The sequence below is a fragment of the Mytilus trossulus genome, chromosome 3 (assembly GCF_036588685.1).
Source record: "Mytilus trossulus isolate FHL-02 chromosome 3, PNRI_Mtr1.1.1.hap1, whole genome shotgun sequence".
In the NCBI taxonomy this organism is placed as follows: domain Eukaryota; kingdom Metazoa; phylum Mollusca; class Bivalvia; order Mytilida; family Mytilidae; genus Mytilus; species Mytilus trossulus.
Genome location: NC_086375.1, coordinates 33,302,278 through 33,316,710, shown reverse-complemented (window position 1 = coordinate 33,316,710; position 14,433 = coordinate 33,302,278). Strand labels below are relative to the sequence as shown.

The 14,433-nt window shown below is 31.3% G+C and overlaps 1 protein-coding gene across 2 annotated transcripts in view; it reads right to left on the bottom strand.

Moving 5' to 3' along the window:
- The window catches only part of LOC134711296 (E3 ubiquitin-protein ligase FANCL-like), a 33,919-nt gene that overhangs the window by 19,141 nt on the left and 345 nt on the right, over positions 1 to 14,433 (bottom strand). For both annotated transcript variants that reach the window (XM_063571825.1, XM_063571826.1), the window contains exon 2: positions 8,494 to 8,624. In XM_063571825.1, coding sequence (XP_063427895.1) covers positions 8,494 to 8,574 — 81 coding nt within the window. In that variant the 5' untranslated portion in view covers positions 8,575 to 8,624. The remainder of the gene's footprint in view (positions 1 to 8,493; positions 8,625 to 14,433) is intronic.

Genomic DNA, 14,433 nt, shown 5'->3' with positions numbered 1-14,433 from the left:
GATGTAAAAAGACAGTTAGAAAAAGACTTTCCAAGCATTTCTCAGAGGTTACATGCTGAGTGTAAAACCATCTGTGATCTCTATATTGCAAAACTCAAATTGATCATCAACCATATCCCATCAAAAAGTAGTTAAAACTCAGATTCTTTAGAATAGTAAGAAGTTTATTTTACTTCTTAAAGTCACCTGTTTGTCAAGTTCTGTTAAAAAAACATGATCATAGAGAATTTGATGAAGGTCGAATGAAAAAATCAAGAGAAACAAGAATTTTAAAGTTGATGTTGGTATTGTTGCTATGGTGGTACAGCTGTTTCTATGGTATATTTTACATAGCTGTTTATCAGTATTGATATATGCATCTAGCTAAATAGTATCTATAAATAAAAAAAGAATTTTCATTCATTGTTATCCTTAGGAAATTTTTGTATTCATATAAATTACTGGATTTTTTGAAAAAAAATTATGTTACTATGGTAACAATATGTCGCTATGCACACAAAATAAGGCATTCCCTTAACTTTGAATCTTTTTTTTATATAATTTGAAAACCACACAGTGATCCATTTAACTACTGATCAATTATATAAGCAATTGTGAAAAAAAATATTTAAAATAAAGATCTTGGTTGTATTGGCTCAATTTGACCTAATTCCAATTCATGCTATTTTTAGCATGATTTTTCATGGATCGCCCATTGAGACCCCACTTATTTTATTTTTTTCCTGAATCTATTAATGATATACCTACTTGGTGAACAAAAGATCAATTCCAATTTATGTTGACAACTTTTAGTAAAATTAGATTAAATTATGCCAAAAAATGCTAAATTCTGAAATTGTGGATTTTCTGAAATTAGCACATGTTTGTACTATTTTTTTCTTGAGAATGTGTTAAACTGAAATGATTGAGATGTAGTAAAAATATTACCAATAAAGTGTATAATGCATGAATGGTATTGCATTTCATTCAATTTTTAGTTGTTTTGTTTTATTTGAGACTGAAAAATGCTCTTTTTTCCTTAAAAAAGGCCTAAAACAGAGCCGAAATCGACAGGTTCCCGTAACCATGGTAACGCACTAAATTTTTTCAATTTTTTTTTCTTGCAGTTATGTTATATGATGAGATGAATTATTTGACAAAGTATGACTGAATTCTAAGAACATGCATTTCCAAGCTCCTATTTAAGTACAGCTCTTTATAAGAACCAGGCAGTGTGCCATATACATGTGATATATGGGGGGTTTCAGATTTTATCTATATTTGGCCTAGTAGAAGCAACAAATGAATTCTGCTCAAAATATAATTTTGAGTGGCAAAATATGAGTGGTTGCCATGGTAACGGACACCCAATTTTTTGGCTGTTAAGCGTTGTAAAATCTTTCAAAAATCAGCTAAATCACCACATTTCAGAGCCTGATTATGAATAGAGTCATGCATTTTTCATTAATTTTCATATATAACATTGATAGATCATGGTTTAAGCTTCATTTTAGTGAAGATTGCATGTCAACCAAATTTTTAATTTTTTTGTAAAATTTTGTGAAAAAATGCATATTTTCAACTTTTCTGAAATTGGGATTTTTGCTGAATTACCACATTTTCTCCGGTGTTTTTCAGAAAAGTGCAAATGTGTACAGAATAGTTAGCACTGTAGTTATGAAGTTTGGATACTACTTTACCAAATCTAATAGAAAAATGTGTGGGATTTTTTTTAGTTTTATCACCATAGCAACCGATTTTTTCCTTGGAAACGGAGTTTTCATTTGCAGAATATTGCAGTTTAAGAGCTTAAATGTCCTGAATTTTTCATAACCGATAAGAAAAATACATAAAAGCTAACGCAAACTTTAAATTACAATCGTCAAGTGTTGTTGACTTCAATTGTTACCCCGGAAAGACATGTTATCCATAGCAACATCCACTAAAAAACTGCATAATTAGAAATGTATGTAAAACAAATATATAAATAAAGGGTTCAAATTTGAATGTGCTTTTATTCTTTGCTTCACTAACAGTCTTGTCTGGGATTTTTTTCTTCAGATTTTCAATAAATGTAATATGTCATGAAACATTAGGGGGGGGGGGGGGGGGGCTTGGAAAAAGGGGGAGGGTGGTAAGTTGATTTTTTTAAATGTTGCATACAAGTAGATATTTGAAAAGATAATTGCGTTTCGTAGTCCAAAGAAACATTGGTTTTCGAACTTTAACTTCAGTTTAAGTTAATAGAAATCTATGAAATTTAAACACACAGTTATTTACCACATAAAGAAGGTTGGGATTGATTTTGAGAGTTTTGGTCCTTTTAGTTTAGGAATTAGGGGCCAAAAAAGGGCACATTTAGACATTTGTCTTGGTTTTCACACAATAACTTCAGTAAGTATAGGTAAATAGAAATCTATAAAATTCAAACACAATGTTAAAGAACACAAAAGAAAGATTGGGATTGATTTTGGGAGTTTTGGTCCCAAAAGTTTAGGAATTAGGGGTAAAAAAGGGGACCAATTAAGCATTTTTCTTGGTTTTCGCACCATAACTTTAGTATAAGTAATTAGAAATCAATGAAATTTTAACACAAGATTTATGACCATAAAGGAAGGTTATGATTGATTTTGGGAGTTTTGGCCCCAATAGTTTAGTAGTTAGGGACCAAAAGGGTCAAAATTTACCTTTGTTTGATTTCATCAAAAATTGAATAATTGGGGTTCTTTAATATGCCGAAAACTGTGAATGTAGATTCTTAATTTTTGGTCCCGTTTTCAAATTGGTCTACATTAAGGTCCAAAGGGTCTAAAATTAAACTTACTTTGATTTTAACAAAAAATGAATTCTTGAGGTTCTTTGATATTCTGAATCTAACCATGTATTTAGATTTGGGATATAGGACCATAATAGGTAAGTTTAAGTTCTTAGACTACATTCATTCTGTGTCAGAAAACTATGTTGTGTCAACTATTAAATCGCAATCCAAATTCAGAGCTGTATCAAGCTTGAATGTTGTGTCCATACTTGCCCCAACTGTTCAGGGTTCGAACTCTGCGGTCGTATAAAGCTGTGCCCTGTGGAGCATCTGGTATAAGGTTGACAGATGATGAACTTCATGGGATTGCAATAGCCGGGCCAACCTGGCTTATGTAAAGGCAAGATATATATGGCCCTAACAAATGTAAGAAAATTCTTAATTTCTTATGGCACACATCCGTCTGAGGTGTTATTTCACCAGCATAAGTGACAAAATTGACCCATAACATAATATTAACAAACCAATAATAAAATCATTTGGTCAAAGCATTTCTAAACTGAAACTGAAGTGTGATGGACGGGTGGATATAGACGGACAGACAAATTGAACACATTTTAAGTTGGTGGTGATTTTAAAAATAATAATAGGCAATGGGTGATAGCTAATATCGGAAGTCCAGTATAATGGAATCCTCTTAATATATACATGTAGCTATTAACATATCATTTATGACTGCTTTGTTGTACTACTATCCCGCAAATGAAATTCAGGATCTCCGAGATAGCCAAATAGAATACATCTGCTAAGTTGGAATTGTGCTAATCCCGGTAAAATAATTACGCTATTACCGGCAAAACTATAAAATTAGAATTATCAAGCAATATAATTGTATCAATAAGGAATCATTCCTTACTATGCGTCGTTCTACATATATCTCACAAGTTCTTGATATCGATAACATAATATCTTGTGATGTGTGTGTATGTGTGTGTGTTGGGAAGGGGAATTCAGCTGAAGCACACTTCTTATCCTTCTGAAATCTCCCTCCTCTCCTTTAAGATAGTAAACCGGTAGATAGAGGTATCAATTTTTTAGGATGAATCTTCAAAAAAAATGTTTTGTTATTCTCAAAGGTTTTTTTTTAACCTTTAATTATACATGAATTACGCCCTTATTTTCTGTATCTGTCTCTGTAACCTTTACAAAAGACTGCATTAATCCTGAGATTTGGAATGGAACCACTAAGCTGAGAATGTCTGCATTAATACAATATTAATAACAATAATGATTTGAATACAAATTCCACAGATTCAATTAAACTGCAACACTAGACACAGCGCAGTACATACTAATTTTATTTTTCTTTGTAATTTTCAATGTTTTCTAGTCCGAACAAGTTGTAAACATTCATGAATACAAGACTTAAGTGTCCCATGTGAAATAAAAAAGTAAATATCCAGTGTCCCACTCTTTGTAAACACATTTGCTTAATTCAAGGAACAAGGGCAAAACTAAAATAAACACTTTCGTGCCGCAATTTTTATTTTTTGGGGGGATGGGGGGGGTTGTAGTAGGTTTAACCCATGTTCGTCAGTACATTAGTTGTCACAAAGTTGGTTTCTGTTTTATAATTTTTGTTTGCCTCAATCAAATCTTATGAAACATTTATACACAGAGATCAAGTTTGAATTTTATTGGTGTCACTGTTAACTGTATAATTTGCCTTATATGGCCTGGTTACCTAAAGAAATTTCTAAAAGTTACCATTTAATCTTAGGAGAACCTTTCTGGAGCCCTCTTTTCGTCATCAATTCAGTACTATATTTTTCGACTTTCATGTAGATTTGTTTCTATCTTTTCGTAATAATGGCATGTAACCGAATCATTAACAATTATACCACATCTTCTTTTTTTTTTAAATTAACAGAAAAGATTAAAAAAAAAATCTACATGAAAGTCGAAATATATAGTAGTGTATGCATGACGAAAAGAGGGCTCCTGAAAGGTTCTTCTAGGATCAGATGGTAACTTTTAGAAATTTCTTTAGTTAACCAGGCCATATAGATTACATGCCATTATTCCGACAGCCCATTGGTCCGACAGTTTATTAGTCTGACATCTCATTGGTCGGACAACCCATAAGTCCAAAAACGTATTTGTCCGACAGCACATTAGTCAGATAGCCAATTAGTCTGACAACCCATAAGTAAAATAACCCAATAGTCCGACAATCCATTGCTCCGACAGCCCAATACTCCGACAATCCATAAGTCCAACACGTATCAAGTCAAGCAAGGATAACAGGATAACAAAAAAATGTCTGTCTGTATTATTACATTTAGATACAAAAACATGTTTTTAAAGAAATAACTCCGTATATACAAATGTATAACATCAGGCTTAGATAGTTCGAATACTTTCTATATAATCAATTCGAAATATGTATATAGAATAACACAGAACAGAATATTTCATTTTTCCAAATTAAAGGGTCTATAAAGAGCATATACAAAATCAGTGATGGTGCAAACTACTGATGATACCTCGCCCAAATAATTCGTTGTTGAGTTTTGAATCTGAAAAAGCATCACATAGTATAGCTGACTAATATAAACCCCGAAACCAATTTTCAGAAATCATTGTACTTTGTTGTAGTTCTTCAGAAAAATATGACGATATTTTTTTAACTTGGCTGTCATGTGCAACGTGTTCGGTAAACAGGAAGTTGTTGAGTGATGAATATGAAAACTTATCACACGATATAGACGACTTCAATAAACCTTTCAGAAATCCTTGTAATGTAGTTAATGAAAAAAATCAACGAAAATATTCATTGGACGGAGGGATGAACTGAACGGTTGGAAGGACGGACAGACAGACAGAGGCAAAACAGTATACCCCACTTTTTTGAAGCGGCGGTATAATGATTGGAACAACATAAAGACTTTACAACAATAATAATATGATATAAATATCTTTATAGCACCATAAGCCTCAGTCGCAATCGGAGCCAAAACAAAGTAGAAAAAAACAAACTATATTTATCAAATAACAGTCAGTATCAAGATATGTACTACATAATTCAAAAGAACTATTTTTTTTAACAATACAATCGTCAGTATCCCCCATAATAGTCAAGTATTCTTGTGTTAACATCGAGATGTGCTAGAAATGTACTGAAAGAGTTCCTCCCTCAAATTGGTATGAAGTGAGCATTCGATTGAAAAATGACACTCATCCTCAACTCTATCAGCTGTACATTACGATTTTTCAATTCTTAATGTAATGGGTGAGCACCGATTGTTAACTAACATATACACTACCTTTCTTAAAATCTAGGGAAGCGTATTAGCGCCACACATTTTTTAAATTTTTTCTTCCAATGTTTGCGCTACAACGCAAACCTTTGCGAAATAATGCAAACCTTTGTTTTATCTTATTTCTTATTTAAAATTCAAAGGAAACCGTTATTATTAATAGAGGAGGCTGTATATATGTATTACTATTGTAGTCATTGCAAAGTAAAATCCTTGAATAATTAGATCATAATTAGATCATATCATTAACTTCAATAATGAGCAGAATATTATAGAAAATGTGGTATGAATGCCAATAAGAAAACTCTTTATCTAAGTCACTACTCCTAAAAGTAAACCATCATAGGCCAAAGTACGGTTTTCAACATGGAGCATTAGCTTACACTGCATGAACAACATACTATAAAGGCCCCCCCCAGAAACGATATTCTTGTTACTACTAGTTTAAATATATTACAAAGAAAATAGAGAAAATTGCATTATACGGAAAAACAAAAATCAACCCTGCTTGCTAATATAGCTATAACCGAATAAAATATACTACCAAAGTAAGCTCTCGTTTGTGTAAAGTAGGTTGGCAAGAAATATATATAGAATGAAGATGTTTTATTAATAAAATTATGTTCTCTCTATTCATGCTATTTAAATTGCTATCCAAGCATCTTAAAAATACTTCATTATATCAAAATGAAAATTCAATTACTTTCTATCACAGAATCTTGATCATATTCTGAGATTTAAAAATAAAATGTTTCCTTATAAAAAATTCATTTTAAGTAGAAAGATAAATTTGTCCATTTGACTTGGAGTTTCACAATTGTATGACATTATTTTGGATCTTTCAATTTAAATACAAGTGAATATCGATAGGGGATCAATAAAGGAACCAAAAGAGTAAAAAAAATATACAGATCAATGTGCTTGATTTCGAGATATTAGCCATTGAAATTTTGGCGGGAAAATATTCTCTCATGACTTTTCATAGCTATTTCATTGACAAGTTTATATACATTCTCAAAACTATCAAAGAATAAATTGAATTTTATAAGACTTTTACAGATTGCTTATCATTATACATGTAAAAGATTTATAAAAAGATAAAGGGGGTCAATGCCATTTTTTTAAGGTATTCAAATGAATTAAAACCTGAGGTTTCGGAAATCTGACAAAAAAATCAAAATCATGACAAGCGAACTGCAATGTACCTTAACTAACCTCTGAAGCTAAACCCAAGTTATAGATTATCGATCTTATATGAAATGTCTGTGAAAAAATTGATTTTATTTATAATCAGGCTCTCCGACCAAACATAATCTTTTCAAGAATCTACATGTATGTTATCTTTAAAAAATTAAGCTACCACCCCCTTTTTTTCTAACCTTCCAACCATAATATTACATTATATATTACATTTGTTGAACCTTATGAAATTAATAAAATAGACTGTAAGTGAAGCAAAGCAGTCATATTCGGATTAGAAAATAAACACCCTCTATTTATGTATTTTTAAAAAAAAAATTCTATTTATGCAATTTCAAAGTGGATTTTGCTAAGGATAATATGTGTTTCCGTGGTAACGATTGAAGTCAACAACACTTGACGATTGTAATTTAAAGTTTGCGTTAGCTTTTATGTATTTTTCTTATCGGTTATGAAAAATTCAGGACATTTAAGCTCTTAAACTGCAATATTCTGCAAATGAAAACTCCGTTTCCAAGGAAAAAATCGGTTGCTATGGTGATAAAACTAAAAAAAATCCCACACATTTTTCTATTAGATTTGGTAAAGTAGTATCCAAACTTCATAACTACAGTGCTAACTATTCTGTACACATTTGCACTTTTCTGAAAAACACCAGAGAAAATGTGGTAATTCAGCAAAAATCCCACTTTCAGAAAAGTTGAAAATATGCATTTTTTCACAAAATTTTACAAAAAAATTACCAACTTGGTTGACATGCAATCTTCACTAAAATGAAGCTGAAACCAAGTTCTATCAATGTTACATACGAAAATTAATGAAAAATGCACGATTTGATTCATAATCAGGCTCTGAATTGTGGTGATTTAGCTGATTTTTGAAAGATTTTACCATGCTTAACAACCAAAAAATAGAGTGTCTGTTACCATGGCAACCACTCATATTATCCCACTCAAAATTATTTTTTGAGCATTTTTCATTTATTGCTTCGTGTAGACCAATTATAGAAAAAATCTGAAACCTTCATGTATCGCACTCTGCCTGGTTCTTACAAAGAGCTGTACTTAAATACTATGGTCCTTACAGAGAATTGGTATAAATTTCTGTGTCATTTTGGTCTCTTGTGGAGAGTTGTCTCATCGGCAATCATACAACATTTTTTTTTTTATATTTGCTATTTCTATTCTTTTTTTAATGCTTAACATGCTTAGATTTTATGAATTTACATGTAATTACCATAACAGTTATATAACCATCGTATCTTGTTCCTTCTTTATTCTGTAGCACCATATTAGGAAACTCTAACAACATATCCATCTTACAAGCAGTTTTTCTTCTCTACTCTTTTTACACCTGGAATCTAGTCACTAAGAAATATAAACAGCCATTATTCATAATTTGGCAAACAAGTTAACCAGCAAATAATGATACTTTCCAAAGACAATTGGTGTTAAAAAATAATAAACAAAACATCTTTAATTACATTATACATAGCTTTATTGCCATTTTACAAAATTTTCCTTTGATCTTGCTGACTGATAATTTCCTTTCTCAGTGGAGTCAAGTGATATGAATTATAGCTGGAAACCAATCAGGTAGTGTTGCCAATTTCAATTGACAACATTGTCATAGGTAAAATAGCGATTAACAGATTATCATTGGTCATCTCAACTCGATTGTTTTTCTCACTTTAGCCATACCAGCTCAAGCGAGAAAATGAATCTTGATGAGATAATTAAAGATAATCTAAAATACATGTAGTTTGTTTACGCAGACGATACTGTATTAATGGCTGAATCAGCCACAGAACTTAATTTGTTATTAGAAAAATTCGAATCGTATTGTGATGTTTGGAAAATGAAAGTCAATGTAGATAAGACTAAAATCATGATTTTTTGCAATGGTAGACAACCTGCTGATCTTAAATTTAATTATGGTAATACTGATTTAGAAATTGTAAATGAGTTTAATTATCTTGGGATTTATTTTTCAAAAAATGGCTCATTTAAAGCAAACAAGAAGCATCGCGCAGAAAAGGCGACGAGAGCCATGTATGAAGTTATCAAAAAGGGGAGAAAGCATGGCTTATCCATAAGCTGTCAATTAGATTTATTTGATAAATTGGTTAAACCTGTTTTACTTTATGGCTGTGAAATTTGGGGATTTGGAAATAATGATATATTAGAAAGGGTTCATTTGAAATTTTGTAAACTTCTACTACATCTTAAATCTTCTACCCCGAATTGTGTTATATATGGAGAATTAGGACGTTATCCTATTAGTTTAGATATCAAGGTTCGCATGATTTCATACTGGGCGAAACTGATTTTTAGCAAACCCAGTAAATTATCAGCAATTGCATACAAATTAATGTTTAGTTTATATCATGGAAATAATGTTAAACTTTATTGGATGAAATGTATAGAATTTATCCTTAATGAAACTGGTTTATCTTATGTATGGTTATCTCAAACTTGTGTAAATGAAATTTGGTTAAAGAATGTTGTAAGAACATCTCTCCAAGATCAATTTAAACAAACATGGTACTCAGATATTCAAACGAGCTCAAAAACATTAAATTATCGCCTTTTTAAGGAACTTTTCGGATTCGAAAAGTATTTAGACATTTTGGAACCCCGTGATATTTATACTTTGTGTCAATTTAGACTCATTAACCACAGATTACCTATAGAAAGTGGAAGATGGAAAAAAATTCAGAGATAAAAGAATATGCGAACTATGTGACTTAAAAGATCTTGGAGATGAATTCCACTATGTAATGAAGTGTAAATTTATGGCTATAGAAAGACAAAAGTATATTGATTATCCAAATATAATTAAATTTAAGGAAATAATGAATATGAAAAAACAATCATATTTAAAAAAGCTATGTACATTTATAAGGCATATTAATTCATGTGTGTGTTCTCCTGGCTAAACTCAACTTATACATGTATTTGTAAATAGTGTACATATTATGTTTTCTCTAATTTATAACTGTGTTATTTATTACATGTAACTTCTGTATACCATTGTATTTACGAAGGTTTGTCAGAATAAAGATATATACATGTATATATAAAGAGTGGGCTGAGTTCAAAAATTTAAACCTTGCTCCCATATTTTTATCATTTCTATGAGAAACTTTGTTTATGCTGTACACAACTCCCGAAATTAGATTACAATGTATGACTGGAGAATCATACATGTAGGAAAAATTCTATTCAAGTTTCAGTAAGATTCTGTTAATTACTTAATTTTTTTTTTTTTTTAATCAATTCTTTTAAACTATATCATAATGGTGTTTGTCTCAGATTCTTTTGTACATTTTTTCTATTTAAGGAGTCCTAACAATATTTGTTAAAGATATACAACATGTTAACAGTTAAATCAATCTTTTTGATCTTTGAATTCCATTATCAATTTGGCCAAAAATTGCATTGAATAAAAAAATAATCCTGAGTTTTCACTACACATAAAGTGATAGTATTTGTATTATTTTAGATCAAGAACATTTGCAGGGGTTGAAATATACAATTATTGATAACAAAGCAAAATATTTATCATAATCAAATTTAAAGACAACATAAGAATGTCATTCATTAAATCAGTTACATATGGGAGATAAATCATAATTTTAATTTAATGATAAATTAGAGTTGTCTCCCATTATATATTAAAATGACACCCCAACACCAAGGACTTATCTATATATGTCCCTGCCAACACATATAAAGTACAAAAATTTAGTGCTTTTCTTTTCACAATAAACACAATTCCTGTAAAAAATGAGAACTTTTTCAAATTTTTTAAGAAATTTTGTTCGGCTCTAAATTATAATAAAATATTAACAATTTCATGTGAAGGGGGTTTGAATTTAAGGATGTACTTAGGTTAGGTTTTGGAATAAGTTTCAAATGTTCTGACTCCTTGGTGATTTTCCATACAGTATAAGGTAAAATATTTTGTCCCATATTCAGCAGATTCTTAATTTTATTTCTTTTGATTTGATACCCAACTAACATGACTAATACCAATGCAAATATAAGCTAACAGTCTGAGTCAGCTTTACCTGCCATATTTTATAAATCAAATATCTCAAAAAGGAGCTCCATGACCTATTTATATTTTTGGCTTATTTTGATCATTAGTTTATACTTTTCAAACTTAAAGTATGAACTTTGAATTCTTGATTTATCTAAAGGAGTAAGTTCGGTAAGGGCCATATTTGGACCCAATTATAAAGTTGATAGTAAGAAGACAATAATTGTTTTGAGTTGCCTTATAGGCATGTGGGAAAGTGAATCCAAACTGTTTTTGACAAAGTTTGATTCTAACACGTTGATTTTTACATCCCAAGATGGTCAAGAGAAGGGATTTCGGTGAAATTTGACAATATCAGCTGGATTTCAACCAAATAATGGTCCAGGAAACACAGAGCGCAGGCGTCGACAAGCTTAATATTCAAACAAGACATGTGAAATGTCTTCACAAACATTATTTTAAAAGATCTTTGTTGTCGACGTATGCGCTCTATGTTTCCTGTCCAATAATCTATAGAAGTTTACTGATTTTTATTGATTTTTTCGTGAAAAATCAATATGAGTACAACTTGTGACGTCACAATGAAACGCAGAAACGTAAAATTTTCAACAAAATGGCTTATATCCTAGCTAGTCAATGTATTAACTATGATTTATCGTGATATTGGTCAATAAATCCGAATTTGAAATTTACGCAAAAAAAGGGGGCCAATTTTGAACCTTATCGAACATAATCCTTTACCTTAGATCACCTAAGTACATCATTAAGGACATATTCTCTTTTTTTTCTACCTTTTTCAAATAGTATGATACAAAACTACAGGTTAAATGACCATTGGCAGATCTCTAAGGTCATCTCAAGAGTTAATTAGATGGTGGGTACACTGAAATACACCCAAAATTCTAAAGATATATCAGAATTTTGGGTGTATTTCAGTGTACTTGTATTTCAGTGTACTTATAACGCACATGCATTGCTAACTGTTAACTTCAGGTTAAATGTAATTTGGATCAAAAAGGTGATAATGAATTTGACAGATAGTGCCCCTTAAATAATAAAATTTTACTATAAGTACCACATTTATATTTATGATCAAAGAAAACGAGGTCAGGGTCAGATAAACCAAGCTGTAAATACATGTACACCTTTAATACAATCACTTCATGCACTGAATATAGATTACATATTGCTTAATATACCATGTTATACATTGTTTTAGTATCAAATAAAGTAACCAAACCATGGAAATTCTATATTGACCAGTGAGCTATGAAAATAAATGGAGACATGACAAGGTCAGATGAACACAGCTAGACAGACATTTACACCTTAAAATCATTCCATGCATCAAATATGGTTTACCTACGACTTATAGGATCTAAGTTAACCAGGACACTGAATTCTGCCACTGGACCATGAAAATGAGTTGAATGTCAAATAATACCTGCTAGACAGACATATACACCTTATAATTATTGCAAACACCAAATAAAGTTAACATTTTGCTTAAAGTTTATGAAAAGCAGACAAGACACAAAAAACTTAGCATTGAGCCATGGACCATGAAAATGAGGTCAAGGTTAATTAAAACCTGCCAGCCTGACATTACATGAACAAGAATTCCATACACCAAATGTAGATGACCTTTTGAGTACAGTGTTAGAAAAACAGACCAAAACACACAAAAAATAACATTTTGCAATGAACCAGGTCAAGGTCAAATAAAACTTGCTATACTGTTGCTAATTTGTTCGTTTGTCTTGAAACAACAAATAGCACAAATATGTTGAAAGTGGTGTTTAACATCAATCAATCAATATAGTCGCTTTTTTTCGCTTTCTGATGTAAAGTAATGAAATGAGATAGTCTGAAAATGTATCCAGTTAATAAAAGTTAAAAAAAATAGCGTAATCATTAATTAGAAAATATTTAAGGAATGACTATTTATATCTCTTCTGTCTACGAGTATGAAGAAACATAAAAAAAAATGTGATGCACACTGAATTACTAGTGAAGAGCTTTATTTCAAAGTGTGAACCACATTTTTCAGTCATTGCTTATTATTCAATTTTAAATTCAAACAAGAGTAAATCATGAAAAACTTTGATGACAGATGACGAGTTACATTTACATATAATCTGAGCAAGTATAAACTCACTGATCCATCAAATGAAAACATATTTTTAAAAATGTTTTTTAGCATAGTGATGTCATGCATACCGTAGTAGTCCCCATTTGTTAATTACAACAGATTACAATAACAAATACCAAATGAACCCAACAAGATGATCAAATATAGTCAGTAGGATATATTAACTAAGGATTTGTGAGAAAAATTACAAATTAAAGAATTTAAACATCCTTGTGTTAACTAAATTTGTAAAACAATAAGTGTGTTTCCTATTACATGTACATCTTTGAAAAAAATAAGGTAGGAAGGTAAGGATTTAAAAAAAAAAAAATTTCTTTTACAATTCAGTACATATGCGTATGGCAGTATGGGCTTGATGGGAGAGAAATAATTCTAACTTATTGACAATGATTAAAAATTGAACAACTGAAATTTCAACAATTTCTATATGACTTTCATGTGTCCGGCTAACAAAAAATCAGCAATCCCAGAGGCGGATTTAGAGGGGGGCCCAGGCCCCCCCTTTTTGAGAAAAAATTTGGTTGCTTATATAGGGAATCATTGAAGCGTGACTGGAGCGGGCCCCCTCTTAGGTCAGTTAGTGGGCCCCCACTTATGAAATATCCTGGATCCCACACTGAACCCGGCCTCACGCTTAAACCCCAATTAGACCCACTGCATATGGAAGTAGTGTAGTGACATCAATGAGAAGTTGCCCTGTGAGGCTGTGTGTTAAGTTCAAACAGAAATATCAAACGTAATACCAAGATGACCGATTTTAGACTATGGTAGGATTCACATGCATCTGTGTGTATAAGTCTCTGGTCTAACTATACAAATCCCTCAGACGCCGATCCAGTCATTATAAAAATGGGAGGTTCCTGACCCAGGACAAATGGGGGGGGGGGGGGGTACCTACCCCCAGAACCCCCACCCACTCTTTGAATCTGCCAATGCTTTGATAATCCTTAAGGTAGTCCAAATAATTCTAAGCTTTTAAA